Below are 18,245 nucleotides of genomic sequence, written 5' to 3' on the forward strand. Positions count from 1 at the left end.
GCTTTTGCTGCTTTTTATTGGCTCCTTATTGATTTCTTTTTCCATATATGCTCGAGTATAAGCTGACCTAAGTATAAGCCAAGGCCCCTAATTTTACCACAGATAACTGGGAAAACTTAATGAGTACAGACAGTCCCCGGGTTATTTACATGATAGGTTCTGCCAGTTTGTCTTTAAGTAGAATTTGTATGTAGATCAGAACTGTATATTTTATAATTGTAATCCCAGCAAGAATTTTTTGGTCTTCGTGACAATTGGATTTTAGAAATGTTGGATTGTCATAAGAACCAGGATACCTTTGATAACTGTTACGGTTGTTCATTGTAGCCTAAAGCGTAAGTACAGTAAATTACCAACATCTGCCTACTCATCTTTCTCTCTATACCTCACATTTATCTATAATCTATCCATCATCTATTTTTCTATCTATATATCATCTATATCTGTCTATTTCTTCATCTATAAAACCTGTAAACATTGACACTTACTATTCGTCCCCATTGACCTCAATGTATAAGTCACCCGTTGATAATAATAATTCCTTTATATAGGGCACACATATTACGCAGCTCTGCACAGAGCTTGCCAAACCGGTCCTTGTCCCCAATGGGGCTCACAAGCTAATCAACCCACCAGTATGTTTTGCAGTGTGGGAGGAAACTGGAGGACCCGGAGGAAAGCCACGCAAACATGTAGAGAACACACAAACTCTTTGCAGACGTTGACCTGGGTGGGACTTGAACCCAGGACCCCAGTGCTGCAATTATGGTCAGTTTGGCATCATCCGTTATTAATCGTTTATTTTTTTTCAACGGAATTAAAGCTCTGGCATTTTTGCTGTAAAATGGAAGAATAACGGATGACTGTCCAACGGATGACATTAAAAATTGCATTGATTTCAATGGGATTTACTGACCCATTTAGTTTCTGTATTTAACTTTTTTTTCAAGCGGTTACTAGAAACGGAAATCTGAACGATAGTGTGAAATGAGCCTCATAGTAATGAATATTAGGAAAGTTACTTGGTATTTCGTATCTTTTTTTAGGAAACTGCTTGGAATATTTTACTTTCTTCAATCAGCAGTATAAGTACTACAACGCTAGTATATACAACCTTTAATATATTGTGTAAGGAAGCAATAATATAATAAAGCAATAAATTATATTCTACCTTGCTCCGAATATTTTTATTATAACCGTGAAATAACAGATAATCTCTAAGTCTATCCACATATGTATCCTGTACACAGCCATCCTACATGTACATGTACTGAGCAAAGGGCTGTAAACCGAGTGCTGCAAAATCCCACATAAACACCTGCTACAATAAAACTGTGTAATCCAAGTACACACATACCTCCGGTGAAAGATCAAAAGACTGTATTAACAGATAATGACTCAATAAATGTTCTGCACCATCAATACTTATATTCCCACCGTCTACCAAACCACAGGCAGCTTAAGAGACATATCCTTGGGTTTTTATAGGCAGATCATCATGCAGCCATCTACAGTGCAGGTTTTGTTGTATTACACTGCTATACATCCATTAGGGATTATTCTGCATCTTACATACTTATACTAGTCAGTTCACCCAAAAACAATGTCAATCTGACAAAATTTTTAATATAATTTACTACTAAAGCTAAATGCTGCAAATGTTGCTGTTTTTGGTAGTTAATAAACTAGATATAGAGATGTACAAGCAGTAACACTGATATTCTCTGGCTGTTGTTGTAAAAAGTAAAGAATGGAGGTTTAACAGAGCTTTAAGGTATCAGTTAAAAATTCAGTTGACATCACTGTTAATTTTTATGTCAATAATTAGGGTCATTTTGGGAACCTTCCTAAACGGAACAACTGATGAAATAAAATTGATATTGATGTCAATGGGATTTAAATTTTTTGCCCTAGTGATGTTTACACAGTAAAGATAATGTTAATCCCTTTAGTTTACTATTTTACTTAGTTTTATTGCTGTTTTAGCTATTATAACTTGCTAACCAGGCACTTCATTAGTCCTCTGTGCTATGAGATGCTGTGTGCTGACAATGTGCTTAGATTATCAGGGTACAGGGTTTATCTACACTTTTATATAGCTTCTACTAAATGTGGTTACTACACTCTACTATTATCTGTCACATACGAGATTAGAGTCATGAGATGGATATAAGCAGATTGACACACTGAGCTCTGCTCCCTCACCTAATTAATACAATGCACAGTCAGCTCTACTAACTCACCTATAGCACAAACAGAGTTAGCGCTGCTATTTGCCTCCCTCCTGGATAAAGACCTTACTTTGCCTGTAGCTAGTAGTATGAGTCTCTGCATGTTGCTGCTTGCCAGCAGGAAGTGCCTATGTCTGAGCTGGTCTTGTTATGCAGAGGAGAGGGGCAAGAGGCAAAGAGCTATGCAGTGTGCAGACAAGAGAAGCTATTCATGAGAGGAAGAAGAAGTCAGAAGATTTACGGTATCTAGGGATCACCAGGACTGATAGAGACAGGTTGGAATTATATCTGTGATATGCTGTATTTTTTGTTAATAACAGTGAATTAGGGTATGTGTTGTTTTGTTATCCTGAGTATATTTAAGAGTCTTGTCTCCGTGGGAATACCCCTTTAATGCATCACATATTTTTACTGATTAAGACCAGAAAATGACAAATTTTTATTTTACATTTTTTTTCTATTTTCTCATTGCAAATTTTTTAATTTAATGTTATATGTGCTGTATTTGTTATATGGAAAATCCAACTTGCCTGAGAAGCTATATATTGTATTCTGGGTCCTAGGACTTTCAGTGATCAGGAGAAAAAGCAACCAAAATTTCCTCTGTGAATGGAGTATGAATGCACATGCATGGATGGTGGTCCAATGACATTTATGGTGCTAGCAGGACCTTCTCGAAACATTCAACATTCAAACAGTTAATGTGAAATTTAGATAATATGTTTTTTTACTCTAGTTTTACAAAAGAGCTCCACCATTCACTACTATCTGGAAGAATATGTTGTAGTCCATTTCATATGTGTCCAATGTGTTGAGAGTGTGCATTTAATATTTATCAGTAAGGAGTAATCAGTAAGGAGTCCAGAGACCCTGTGTACCCTTGAGTGATTCTGAGCGACAGTACTTGGCTATGGTTGGCAGTCCAATGAATTTGACTGGAGTAGCATTACACTCAATTCAGGGGAAAAATAATCTGTTCTGTGATTGGTGGAGGTACCAGCATTTGCCCCCCACCAGGCGTTTACAACCTATGATTTCATTTAAAGGGTTTTCCGAGACTGTAAAAAATAAAAAACCTTGGTGGCCGGAGGGGGCTGCTTAAAAAAATTAACATTTACTTACCTCCCAGCACCCTCCTGGCGCTGCCATCTCTCAGATTTATGCCCCATGTAAACAAACAGAGGGAACATAAGTCACGCTGCGTTCAGCTTCCGGACGACCGAGGTGGCCAGCCATGCCCACCCGTTCCTATTCCCAGCGCTGTATATGCGGGACTTGTTTACATGGGGTACTGACCGGAGAGATGGCAGCGTGGGATGCCTGGAGTAAATGTTTAATTTTTTTAAGCAGCCGCCTCCCAGCCAACAATGTTTATTTTTACAGTCTTGGACTACCCCTTTAAGTTTGGGGTACATACTCAATTATTACACAAAATTAAGAAATGAACTTAAGGAAAAACAACTTTGCATCATTGTATTTATAATGGTTTTATTATAAATAGTAAATATTTACTGCACTTTATAACATGAAACATATTGCAGCATCTGTTGCCGGAAATCCCGACTAGACACAGATAAAATTTAACTTCTTCCATCACCTCTAAGACGAAAGTGTGATCTCATCACTAACCTTATCCTAGCTAGATCCCTAACCAATTACCCATCATTCTTAAAGGAATGTATTTTGTGCTCTACCTCGCTTCACTCGTCAAGAAAACGAAGAAATAAATAAGATTGTAAATTTTCAACCACCTAACATCATTTTTTTTACATTTTCAGTATAGACCATCGTGTAACCCTTTTTATTGCATTTTCATCTAGCAATGAAAGCGCTTCAAAGGCTACTCCATGTTTTATTTTTCTAAAAGTTGACCTGTCATATACAATGATTCATTGACTAATTCCTGATAAATGCGGAATACTCTAGAAAACGCACCCTTGTTGCCTCTTTCATCAGCAATATATAGATGTGGTGAAAAAATAGACTCACTGAAATATCCTGCATATTGTAAGCACAGCCCTTGAAAGGAACACTCCAAATGAAATTGATACACTGTGTTTTCCCTAGTCCAAGGCATGAGGGGCGGGGCATGACACAGGAAGCACTTCTTTGTTGTTCCTTGTTCCCTGTGGACATGCCCCTTTATACCTTGCACTAAGGATATCACCTTGTATAATCCATTTTAGATGAAATGTTCTGCCCTGGCTTTTACCACTGTAGAAATGGATTAATTACTTTAAACAAAAGTAAAGAACAGAAAATACAGAAAATATTGAGTGTAATTTTCAATTATCCCCATTATCAATAGCTTGGAGGCTAGCCTGGGCCTATCATTCTACATAATTATATAATCCAATAAATCAAAATAACTTAAATCTGGCTAAAGCCTCCTGTGGATTGTTATAGTTCAACCACAAACCCCACTTTGCTTTGCCTAACGTTCCCTGCAAAGACATAGTGGATGCTCAAGTCAAACATCTGGAATAAGAAAAAAATCTACAGCCGACATACCACTGAATTCTACAAACATACAAGAGACAAAATGGTGGAATGCCTTCTTTACTGTATAATAAAATAGAACGAGTGACTTTCTTGTAGAAAATGTCAAATTGAGGTTCAGAAATTTCTTTGAAAATGAATGAACTTGCAGAAAATACAATCCCATTGTATTTGCAGGACATGAAAGGGATGTTGAAGTGAGGTATGTTATTGCACGTTGATTGACAGCCATGAAATCAATGTCTTTCAGTCAGAGTTTGGCGCTGGGCGTTCCTCTCTATTTCGTTCCTATTTATTTCTCACGCCAATTGTATGTGCCAATTCTTAAATGCTGGGTGTTAATCCTAGTAAAGTCTTAATAAACATTTGTTTGTCTATTTACGTCAAACCCTAAATAACAAGTGGATGATGAAGCTTGTATTTGTAACATGGAATGTTATCTGTACAGTCAAATCTAGCTTCAAAGTGAGTGCATTTCACCATGACCAAGCCCAAGAGGCACAAAATCCTGTGTATTCCCTGCTCTGTGCCGGGTCTGACATCGAAAGTCTTCCTCGCTGCCTCACCACTTTGCTACTAACAGGGGGTACAAAATAAAATATAATCTCTTCAAATAAACTCCTTGAATCTTTTCATGTTTTCTCTCAGCTCTTCGGCTTGTTCTGCCTCTTGTGGGAACCCAGGAGAAGCATTGACTTCCAACGCTAAGCTCTGTTGAGTCCTAGAGTTTTGGTGTCCACGCTTGGAACAGTTGCCCAGTCTTTAGATAAGTCTTTCCAGGAGAGTGGTAGGATGTCCATTTTTGCCCTACACAGCCAGCTGAATTATAAGATTACTCATTATCCTCTTTGCTTCCATAAAAGAAGTCATTATCATTTACTTTGTCTTGCAGTCAAGCTCCAGTTGGAGCTGCCAAATGACGAGAATATCCATCTTGTCCAAACTTCCCGGTTCTGACACCACTGGAGAGACAGTCACTTTATGCAATATCTGGCTTCAGATAATGAAAGGCACCTGTAGGAAACAGAGAGATGTTTAGAAGACTTAAAGCAATTCACTTTAAGAGCCAGCCTGAACCAAAGGTTGACACTGTCACATATAATACTGGGATATCAAAGAATAGGGCTAATATTTTTATTCCCGGGACAAGTTTGACAAACTCTTCAGAATATGTGATCATATACTTTAATGACTCTTGAACTGACTTGATTAAAGACATGTGTTTTTAATATGGGGCATGCCCGTGGTTACTGCATGTCGGGCAAAACCTTCTGTTTTACCTAATGGCGGTCAGGTCTCATGTCTCGGCACGTAATCACCTCAAGATGTCTTTGACATCACTTAAGCAAATAATTATGCAACAGATGTTTTTCAGAGAACAATCAACGGGCACCGGAGACAAAAGAGACTCAGTGAGAAAGGGAGAGTCATCAACCTTCTGTTGGAAGCCACAATGTTTCTTGTTTTGTGCTTTATCTGATAGAAAAAAGTCAACTCAATGCAAGGGATCGAGTCCCCTGTATGCATGGAAACAGTTAAACTATACTTCAAGCTTAGGAGATAATCTGTGACCTTCCAAATTTGATGCTGAAGATTGCTAAAGACTTCCTGCTTCTGAGTATTTGGGGAGTAAAAGCCTGACTATATGGCACAGATTACTGACATATTAGGTATACTTACTCTGTCCATACTGGCTGTATTGATATCCCGTTACAGGCTCCATGCTGTATCCTGATGTGCTGTATGTTGGCGGGCAGTATGACTGAGATGTTGATAGACTATCCAACGTCTTCATGTGTTCTAGTCTCTGGCTGCAGCTTGCTGACACAGCAGTACTGGGTTCAAGACCTCCGGTTAATGGGGATAAGGCATAGTCAGTCTGAGGTTGGTGAGGCACTCCACCGTGATTAGTAAGGAGACCCATTACCTGTGGGAAAAAATAGCATTTTTAGTATATCTTATTTTAACATATGATATTTGGATATATATTTATATTTTCATCAAATGTATACATTCAAATCTGATGTAGACCATATTAATATACCCTTAAATCCAACTTTATAGTCTATGTAAACATAGACCATTTGCGAGGCTTGCACAGCTCCACATTGGTCATGTGTTACTGGGAGTTGCTGATATTGCTGGTATCAACAACCCTTGAAGGATGCATATTTTCCCTAAATTCTTTAAAATTACAAAAAAAATTGAAAAACATTACTCATCTGTTGAATGAGCCAACACTTTACCAGCATTTTTTACTCTCCTATAGCTGAGCAAACACCATTCACCCACAAGACTACAATGATTGGTAGCAGCAGGGCTATGAGTGGCTGCAGCACTCACATGGGTGTACATCACAACATCGGTAAAGGAGAGTAAACAAAAACCTTCATGAACCGATTGAAAAAAAATGTACAACATATATTATCCAAGGCTGAATTGCTAAGAATAATGTATTTGTGGATTAGTTTAGAAGGAAACTTCTAAAAACTAAGGAAAGCAGCACGTACCTAGAGCGATCCCCCACCCCTCCAAAAAAAAAAACATATTACTCTTCCAATGAACTTTAGTGTTCCATGAATCTACCTGCACTGAATTAACATCCCAATAATTTGATTTTCCTGCTTATGTCTGTTTGAAAGCTAAAAAAGGGATGTAGCCCCAGGCTCGAGGACCCCTGTATTTTTTTTTGTCTTGACCTTTTCACCTGAACACTGAACTAAGGGAAGGGAACGGTCACCTCGGTCTAATCCCTTCTACTAAAGTGGTGAGTTTCATTTTGTTTCCGGTTCCAGAGGAGCTCTCATTTCCACAGTAAAGGATCAGACTTGAGTGTTTTCAGAGACGGATCTCAGTAAAAAAACACTCTCACACACTTAAAAGCTATCGGCCTTGCTCAAAATTGCCAGCATCCGTAACCGAGTTAATAGTGAATATATTTTCCTAAAGACATGGATAATGTAATAAGGATCCCATTGCAAACCATATAATAGGCCGACACATCTCAACAATGTTCCTTCTAAGCAGAACCACATGGGAGCCAAACAGTTAAAAATGATATGTAATAGTAAGTCCACACTGAAAGGCTGCGAAGGTCAACCCAACAAAAAGGACCTTTCCTAACAATTCAACATTACTTCCAGAACACCAACTTTAAAAAGTAACTTAAAGTAACAATATAGCACAACCAAGCAATGGTGACATCACTGTAAACTACCATTATGTTCCAAGGTTCATCATGAGGTTTAGATGGAAAAAAAATTATAATTGTTCAAAAATTCTGTCAAGTATTCTTCCCCCGTGAGGAAAACTAGGAGTAGTCTGCTTTACGAATGTTGGCTTGGCACTGTAAGGGTTGAATCATCTGTGTGTGGCCTAAAGGTGTAAATATAATTTATCTGCTCTGAATTGTTCCCATGTACTTTTCTTTATTCCTTTTTTCTAAGAGGGGTTAACACTAACTTGCATACTGTCCATGTTTGACCCTCACACATGTGTAGCGTGTAATTTACAGAAGCTTCCTCCACAGGAAGCCGGACACGTTGTCCTGAAGATGTCCAGAGCCCTGCTCTATTGTGATGGGAAACAGATGTAGGCCCAGTTCTAAGAAAAATGGTGCCACCTGCTCTGTACTATTCCCGCTGCGCAGAATGGTTGGGAATTCTTTAGTTGTGTTCACACGGGCATGAATCAAGTGGAGGCAGATTCTCTCCTTCATACTTTTATAGGGACATTTCCATCATGTGAGTTTAATCTGGTCTACATTGCTAAGGGATTTCCCAAGCTAAAAGAGCTAATCCTCTTCATTATACAATCAATGTCTAGGAAATACATGGTCATGGGTAAACCCGGAACACACACTACATGGAGACTTTCTGTAGAGGAATGAAGTATAAGTTATTGAGATCCCAAGATATTGTAGGTTCAACGTTTACAGGAATCTATTTTATTCATTCAAAGCGGGTTTTACTATAATGGGAGGTAGTTACATTTCTCCTAGTTAGCAATATAGATCACGCAATGGTCCATGGGAGAAGTTTATTTAATCTCTATTCAATTAGGGGGACAAATACGTTTAGTGACATGTTTTATAGACATACAGGGGGAGATTTATCAGAAGTGTCTGGGAGCTGAACTGTTCTAATTGCTTATGGCAAACAATCAGAGCTACTCTTTCATTTTCCCAAAGCTTTTTATAGAAGTAAAGCTGAGCTCTGATTGGTTTCCATTGGCAGCTAGAACAGTTTTACTTCAAACACATCTGATAAATCTCCCCCATACATACATATAGTGGTTGCACAAACATCCCATAAATTATCTAAATGGAGAAGTGACCACACAAACCTACCATCTGTAGGAAATATCTGTAATATAAGGATGTAATGAAGAAAATTATGGTGACTTCCATTTTTCTAGCCAAGTGCCTGAGGGCCAATAAGAAGGAGGTCTAAATTTAAACAGTCTTCTTCTGCAGGACTCCCCTCCAGTGATATTGTAACGGTAGGTCTCAGATACTTTCATTTAATTTTTAATTCTCTATCTTTACTGACCTGAGCTCATTGTTCTAGAACAGCTTATGTTACACATATTAAGAGGTGGTGGCCACATTCTCAGTGCAAATCATCTGAAGACGTGTCAATGGGCTACAACATATCATTAGCTTTATATTCTGAACCATAAATTAGTTGACATCACAGGAAGGAAAGAGCATGACCTGACACAGTGATTCTAGGCAAAGGCTACAGGACTCCTGCTCCACAGTAATGATAGTATAATCCAAATTAATGCAATTCATTATCTATCCCTTATACCAGTAACCTCTTAATAGATTGCTATCTAAATATAATTCATAATTAGCACTTTAGTGTTATGTTAATGCTAACAAAAATCCAAGAAAAAGATAAACCTTATGGAAAATATTGCATGGTAAACATTCAAGTCCATATTATGATGCCATTCCTACATCCATTGGCAGTGGCGTAACTAGAAGTTGATGGGCCCCAGTGCAAAGTATGTGCCGGGCCCCCGACTATAAAGTATCGTTTATAGTACTAGTCTTCTCATATGGGAAAGTGACACCATAAGGGCCCCCTTAACCTCTTGGGCCCGGGTGCGATTGCAACCTCTGCACCCCCTTAAGTTACGCCCCTGTCCATTGGCAACTTGACAATCTTATATTATAGCCTGCAGTTGAAAGGTTCTCCTAGAGGTCACATCATCTACCTTCTTCCAAACTGCACTACTGTATAGAAGAAAGTTGGTCTCCACAAGTCAATGGAGATCCATAGTGGTCATCTAGGGTATTAAGTCCTGCTTATCGATAGGAAGCTGTCCAATATAATTTAGGTGTATGGCTTTAGCAGATGATATCCACTACAACATTCGTAGGACCTAATGAAAAGAAAGTTTTCTTTTAAATGTAACATATGACCATCTACTTGGTCAATCTATACAATGCACATAAATGCATAAATGCAAAAAACCTATAGAAGCCACAATAAGTAGCAACAAAAAAGACCATTAAATGCATCCTTTCCTTCTTTCCCATATCCATTAATGTTTGAAGGATTCCTGTAGCCAAATGTAGAAGTGGGTTGGAAAAGAAACCAACCCCAATGATAACGACACCCTATCTATCTATTTTTCTTATTTGGAAGTACGTGGCCATCATCCCGCACTACGAGCGGACTTCTCAGTATACTCTGTGTCCCAGATGCCGATGAATAAACCAGAGGGAACACTCCATCACTTTAATGACCTCTGCAGGTGGTTTTATTTCATCATGAAAATATGAGCTTTCTCAATCTCTGCACATCAAACATAGTGGACATCTTAAATTACATTAATTGCCCTATCTGCTTCCCGCTTTAAGAAGTCAATGCAGAAATTCAAGTCTCAGGATGGACATTTACCATTCTGAAAGAATGCAAGAAAATAACAAAATCTGAGTTATGGAGCAGGAATACTTGAGGTTCCTTAGAGGATTTCTCGTCCAAATAACCCTTTCTGGCTTCCTCAAGACGTTATACAGACAAATATACATACATTTGGTTGTAATTTCCATCCCCTTGTCTGTTTTCTTGTGTTTTATGCCTCAAAGTGTAAAGTAATATGTTATACATAGATGAAAAGGCCTTGTCTATGTGTAGAAGGCATCTCTACCCGGCCTTTCCAATTAATTAAGAGAATAAATTCCGGTCTCGGCTGCCTTCTTCTACGTGATACCATAACATTGGAAAAAGAAGATTATTTCATTTTAAAGCCATTTACTCCTACTGTGTGTTGAAAGCCAGAAAGTTTGGGCTTCCTGCTAATGTTCAGTAGGAAGAAAGCAGTGAAAGTTAATTACACTTACTGCTAGAAAAGGGAGGTTTTATGAGTTTTTTGCCCATGGGCAGTAATGTTTATTCCATCGCATTTGACTGTGGACCCTTTTTAACTCTCAGATGCTTTGAACTTTATATTTTCACAGATTTATCACTGTCTAGCAGAGAGTAGCTATAACCGTCTCAAGATCCTAACCTCACGTAGAGGAGAAGGAAGAGACGCAAGTCGTTATTTTTGCTCCCCTTTGTGCCATTAAAATCTCATTTTCTGCCTATTAAGATGCCCTCTCAGCGCTAGAGCCAGGCTGATGAGTGTGTAATTGGGTATAATTGTCTTTTCACTTTTCATTTATGTCATTCTCAATATCCTTCTGTTTCCTCTCAGTGCCGAGAGGAAGATGTGTTTGGGGAGGATTCATAGCTGTGAAACTGCCCCCACTTAGCCCGACAAAGAGGCCTGATTTTAATTATAGATTGCATGCCGTTCAGAGAAACTATTAGACACCTGAATATTAGTCCCTCTGATATAATAAAAATCCCTGTGTTTAGACACACATTAACAATGTCAAGCCAACCTCAGGCAGCTGTGGACCGTAGTAAATTCAACCAACCTTTTGACACTCAATTACCAAGTCAATTTATTTTAGTGGAATTCACAAGTACAACACCAAAACTGCTCCGAATGGAAATTAACAGTATAATTATTGCTTTGAGAACCATATATATTCCCAAGGTGCCGCATTCCTTTAATTTATTGGTGCAGGTATTTTTGTTTTTAAAGGGCTGAGAAGCTTTAAAAAATACTCCTTAAAAACTATTAAATATTAACACTGTATTCAAATTATAATAATATTACAATCAAATTCATGTGTATTAAAAAAAAATTTAAAAAAATTGTTATGGACTTGGAAGTCAATGAGCGCCTTCATCTGCGATAATAAAAATAAAATAAATCTATGCAGGATATTCTCAGACGATTTTCATTGGGCTCATTAAACTTCCTCCATACCATAAGCAGGAATGATCGTATTATTGTCTGCCATACTAAGCATAGATCTTCTCACTCATAGTATTGCGGTATGACATACAACACATAGTAACGCTGAAGATCTGGAACATCTTTGTAGTAAATAAGGCTCTCCTCTACCGCATGATGTGTGCTGCGTGCAAGACATTGTGATCTTTGTTGTACAGTTCCCTCTGACTCTTTGCCTTGTGGCCACTGTCATGTTTAACTCCAGAAAGGTCTATATTATTTTGGAGGAAGAAAAACACTTGAAAGACAGCCTACCAGCCACAGCTTTTGAAGTAGCCAGTGCGGGGGCGGAGGAGGGAAAAAGGGAAGGAAATTCGCAAAACAGAATCATGTGGCTCATATAAAGAACGCTTTATGGTTCGAATTTGGCAATTTCTTCCCTTCATGCCTCAGGTGCCCAGGCTGTTCGATTCTGGCTCTCAGTTAAAGGAATGAAAACACTCCACTGACCTGAGGTGAAAGGCCATTGCCAATGGTGGGGTTCATGGAGTTGGAAGGCCCAGACGGGGGTACAAAGCTGTCTGTGTAACTGGAAAATCCATGCCGGCCGCTGGGCAGGCAGTAGGCCGAGCTGTTCTCAGGATTGGAAGGAAGGCTGCTTTGGTGAACACTGCTCGGAGGGAGAGGTTGGGGTCTGTGAACCGTGCTGCTTGGATCAGACACAGCTGCAAGAAAGAGGGAATATTCATTTTACGTTCTGTACATTGTAACATGAGGAGTCACATAGATTTTTTTTATGTACTGTAAGGATATTACTAATTCTGATTTACCTTGTGGGATGGATGTAGGTTGGTAGGACGTCTCTGATAACTGATAGGTTGGCAAGGCTGGCATGGCCGCAGGTGGAAAAGCCCCGGGAATAAGGTGATTAAAAGCCATTAGCTGATTGGCTCCTGCTTGTTTCCTCCACCTGGCACGGCGGTTACTAAACCACACCTAGAAAAGAAATATTTAGAACAGTTATAGACAACGTACGTGTCTCCCTGGTCACATGAATGTACCCTCTCCTTTAGTCAGAGGTGGCAGATGGAAACAAGATTGTGTATATCAAGTCTTATACAGTGGAGAAATCAGCTGGACACGGACACGTCTACTTCATGGGAGTGTGGGGGGTAGGCATGGTGTTAGATAAGAGTTATAGACGGGACACAAATTCCAAAAACTGATACTGGGATTATACGAAATAATGCAGAGTATCCTCCGTGGAAGATGCAGTCATACAACTGTTGACATCTTATGGAGATTTATGGTCTGGGAAAAGCCATAATATAGGAGGGAATAGCAGCATATTTTATGTCTGATTTGTTTATTACTCCCCTGTAAGGCAAGAAGTAGTGTCATTTGTTCTTCCACTTAACAAGGCCATACAACATTGTAATAGACAAATGGAAACCTCTGGGATTACGTCATTATCTAATGTCTTCAAGTGTCTTCAGGGATGTCTGACAGAATCCTATAACAATGTGTGTAGATAAGAGTCTTCCGCAGGGATTGATGGGATCGCACTCAGGGTTAGACCAGCGCAATCATATTTGACATGTATTTATTTGATATATTTAACTATAGTATGTGTTCAGCTATAACTTCCAATTTATTCTAATATTTTAATTATTTGGATCTTTTTTTTTTCCTGTATTTTTTTGTTTACATAAAATGCAGTGTTTCTTTATTAAGTTACACGTTTTTATGTTGTAAATGTCACATATAAAAGGGGTTGTTATCATCACATTCTGACAATTTGGGAGCCTTTTCGTCGTTATAATCTACTCATAGGCACCAAACCTATAAGGAGTAAATATCACTTAGTTTGGTGAAACGCTCTCATGTTTTTCACACTGCTGTAGGTCCATAAAGAAAGCCAGCCAGTTTTACTAGTCTCGTGAGTCTTCATTGTCCCTTTAATAAAAAGCACCAACACGCAATCAGAAAGTCTCTATGGTAAATTAACTCCTTCGCTGCTGCTGTAATACGATGCACTGTGCACCTCTCCAGCAGCAAAGAGGTCCTGACTGACAGTGATATGCCGCTTCATGCTGTGCTCATTTCAAGACCCATATGTTAGATGTTCAGGGGAATTTGTTAGACTGTAGATCATGGTAATAGTGTGACAGGTTATGAGTCTCTAGGGATCTGAGGAAGCCATAAGGAATGTTGTGAAGTCAGAGGGTTAAAGACACATTATAACAGCTGGAAAAAGCCTCCTGCATTTGCCTCGTAAGGGTCATTGACTTATGAAAATAAATGCTCTCGGAAACACAACAATATTTATTACTTATGTTAACATGATGAGTTCTAATCCTTTATTTTAGTCCTGTATTGTCTTACCGTGCTTCGATGATAAGTGAAAACATGGGAACAAATGTTCCTGGGATCTGGAGTTGTTGTGGAACGGTAATGAGGAATGACCGTCTCCACTTATTCATTATTTATAGAATTTTTGCTAAACTCTGGTCAAGGTGACACAGTGTGATTATCTATTGGTCAAGGAATGGTAGGGACGAGGATGACCAAGGATGAATGGTGACAGAGGAGAGAATAAACAGAAGCGTGTTCATTACCTGTACTCGGGCCTCAGTTAGCTTGGCTCTTTGAGCAAGCTCTTCCCGAGTGTAAATATCTGGATAATGAGTCCTCTCAAATGCTCTTTCTAGTTCCTCCAGCTGTTCAGCGGTGAATGTGGTCCTGCTTCTCCGCTGCTTCCTCTTCAAGGGGAGGTCTGGCTCAGAGTCAATGTCAGAACCCTCTTCAGAGTGGGGGGATGAAGGAGCTGAAAGGAAAAGATCAAACAGGTCAATACTTTAAGTACTTAGACATTTCAAGGTGAAAAAAATAACAACAGTACCAAAGAGCAAGTCATGATATACACCATGGCTGAAAAACATACTTTGATGATACACAGTTATTCAGCGTTTGACTATATTGGCAAGAAACCCGGCTTCTCAATCAAAGCCAACGGAGGAGATCGAGATTCATCTCTGGCTGAAATCTACTATGAGAGAAGATCAACGTCTATCAAGTTTGTTTCCTCTTCCAGACCATGGGAAAGAAAATAGTGACTTTTTAAGTAAATCATAGCTATGCTAATGATACAGCCATACAAAACAAACAAGAACTTTGTAGTAAAGCCCAGAGGAGAAAATATAACATCATAGTATCTGGCTTTGTACACTAAAAAAGGCACCAGGGATAAATTTTGGCCGGAGGTTGTTCTGCAATGCACTAAGCTGTTATTTATCATTCAACTTTTACTAAAACCCTGTTGGTATGTAGTATGTCATTGCTTGTCCCAAGTAGGGGTCCTTGTTATCCTTGTCAATGTATAGTATAACGATATATGACAGATGCGTCACAAAATATATATAGTCGGATTGCATGTTAGTATGTTATGAATCCTTCAAGTAATATTCAATACCACATTGCTCAATGTCCATAACTATAATTATTATAATGACATAGATCCATCTAAATGGTAATGTTCTCCATCTTCTGCCTCATTACAAGGGTAAGGGATAGTTTCTTATCAAGATTTTCCAGCGGAAAATCAACAGCGTATTACAATGGCAGCAAAGTGGAGTAGAGTTTAACAAATCTCTACTATACTCTGCAAATAAAAAAATTCTCCATGGAATCCGCTTTTGATGTGTGTAAAAATATTTTTAAACCTTTAAATAAATAATATGTTGGGGAAAAAAATTGACCTCTAGCGTGGGTTCCATGGAAGATGCATAGCTTAGATCTATGCCACAGATGAATTGGGCAAAATCCATAACAGATATTTCATTGTGTGTCTAGAATACCCTATAGATGGGCTATTCTCTCCACTGATTTTGTCTTAAAGGAAAAATCCTTACATTGTTGTCCTCCTTAGGATACATTCAATTATAGAAACTCATGTGACTGGTGGCTTATGACACTGAGCTGCAGTACTGTGCACACAAATATTTCCTGGAGCTACTGCCTAGGTCACGAGGGGTTATGGGACATGGGAGCAGTCTCTAATTCTGGAACTTCTTTTAATTAAACTTCACAGCCAGGCCAATGCTGCCACTTATTCTTAAAAGGCAAAACTTTGTAATCCGGCCAGGCCGGCTTTAGATAACTTTTATGCCCTTGATCTCATTGTTAACAAAATCCCTATTCTAAACCAGAGTCTTGAGAGTCACGACTTTTACCCATTGCGTGCCACAAGGATTCAGAAAGGTTACAGGCTGCAAAATGATGGCACAAATGATAAGCTAGTTTTTATCATGGAAAATTCATAAAAAAAGGAAGATTTTTAAAAATCTACAAAAATCAAACCGTAATTACTTTGAGGAAACCAAAAGCAATTTACAGAACTGTGTAATGCTCCTACGATAATACAGAGACAAAGCCCATTAGGGATAGTGACGGTAACTTAATATTTTTGATTATATTGATGTCTAGTTTATATCTCATAGTCTTTGTTATATCTCATGTAATGAACCGTTATTGACCATTGCGGAGTATGTTACTCTCTTTCACTAATATATTATTTTGTTTGAGTGACATTTTTGCTGCCAATGGTGTATACAGGGGGTAGGTTCTTGTAGTGACCCAGGTTTATTGGACTTTTAACAATCTCATTGTACAGTCGTGACGAGGCCTTATCGTGGTGCCGCCCCATTTATATAAATCAAAAAGAGTTACACCAGAAGCCATGTTTGGAGATGAAGTGTCACATTCCCAATACAAGAACTTATGTTACACAGGACATAACTCCTCTTGCCAGCCTTCAGTAAATGACACTCAGCTTTTGTGGTCTTTTAGGATTTTGTTGTTGACTTACTTGGTTTGTCATTGTTGGGGCCCCCGAGAAATGGCCTGTGGCTGGGGCCTTTTCTACCAATTTCCACGCTCCATCTGTGGTATCCATTAACAGAGTCTATACCAGCATTCAGGCCTCTGACACCTGCCTGGCAGGGAGTAGCATACACAAAGAAAACTGGACTGGAAAAAGGGGGAAGGAGTGGAAAGTTTCTTTTTTTTGGGTGGAGTGGGGGAGGCTGAAGAGGAGGGTGTGAAATGAGCTCACAGTAGGGGTTAATCCAAGACCCTCTACTCTAGATCATTTAGCACCTGGAGTTGTAACCCCACCCTGGACTCCACAAAACCACATTTATCATGAGCCCCCTCTACAGACAGGGAAACAAATAGGAATCTGGGCACCTTGTAAAATTATGGTTTAGAATAAGGTTCCACCAAAAAATTTTACAATTTTTACAATTTTTAAGTAATATATTTTTTTAGTTTTCTTTTCCATTCCAAAGGGTAATTTATTCTGCCTCGCTATGCTGACTCCCCAAAAAATAAACATTGGATATATAAATGATACCCATTAATGTGGTGTTACAATCATGTTCTGTAATAATATCATTCTATTTATGTTTTATGTCATTAGTAAGGGCCACATTGGTATAAATTGGTATAAATTATATCAGATAAGACCTAAAAATATTTTCAGGTTATAAACATGTGCCCCTAAACAAATAATAATCTCCAACTATGGCAATGAAAAAATTGTATGTAAATCATTTCCCACTTATTATGAATATTACATCCATGTATAAATAATAGAATTATTTTAAAAAATAAATGACAATCCACCAGCTACACCCATATTATTAAAAATAATTAATTAATAATTAAAATGCAATTTCAAGGTTATTTACAGCAACTAATTTTTTTTTTACAAATTAATAACCTTTTTCTCTAATTTATGGTATGTAAAACCCACTATTGATTAGTATCCTGGTAATTTTTTTTTCCAATAATCATCTATTGTTAAAAAAAAATAAGAATAATTTCTTGAAATTTTTAAACGACTTGTATTTGTTGATTTAAAAGCACAAAATATTTTTTTTTCTGCATTTTATAGTTACTATATTTGCGGAGGTGATTTCCCAGTGATGTCTGATCCTCATTTTCTTAACATTATTTAAAATTGCCGAACAGTGCTGCGAGTGTCTGCTGCAAGCTTCATTTTATGTGAATTGGCGCAGGGCTCAGGGTGTCTAGGAAACTCCATTGATCCTGTCCACACAAATAACCATAGTTCTGTCTATTTTTCACGGTGGCGACAAATTTCATGGAAATCGTCAGCCGTGAAAATATTATTTCACTGCAAAAAGCCAT

The 18,245-nt window shown here is 38.3% G+C and overlaps 1 protein-coding gene across 3 annotated transcripts in view; it reads right to left on the reverse strand.

Annotated features, from left to right (window-relative positions):
• Window positions 1–3,757: 3,757 nt before the first annotated feature.
• Window positions 3,758–18,245, reverse strand: part of PAX3 (paired box 3) — a 44,220-nt gene continuing 29,732 nt past the window's right edge. For all 3 annotated transcript variants that reach the window (XM_072143137.1, XM_072143138.1, XM_072143136.1), the window contains exons 5-9: window positions 14,651–14,859; window positions 12,863–13,028; window positions 12,543–12,757; window positions 6,411–6,657; window positions 3,758–5,744 (exon numbers count right to left, since the gene is read on the reverse strand). In XM_072143137.1, coding sequence (XP_071999238.1) covers window positions 5,710–5,744; window positions 6,411–6,657; window positions 12,543–12,757; window positions 12,863–13,028; window positions 14,651–14,859 — 872 coding nt within the window. In that variant the 3' untranslated portion in view covers window positions 3,758–5,709. The remainder of the gene's footprint in view (window positions 5,745–6,410; window positions 6,658–12,542; window positions 12,758–12,862; window positions 13,029–14,650; window positions 14,860–18,245) is intronic.

This window comes from Engystomops pustulosus, chromosome 3 (genome assembly GCF_040894005.1).
Source record: "Engystomops pustulosus chromosome 3, aEngPut4.maternal, whole genome shotgun sequence".
Classification (NCBI taxonomy): domain Eukaryota; kingdom Metazoa; phylum Chordata; class Amphibia; order Anura; family Leptodactylidae; genus Engystomops; species Engystomops pustulosus.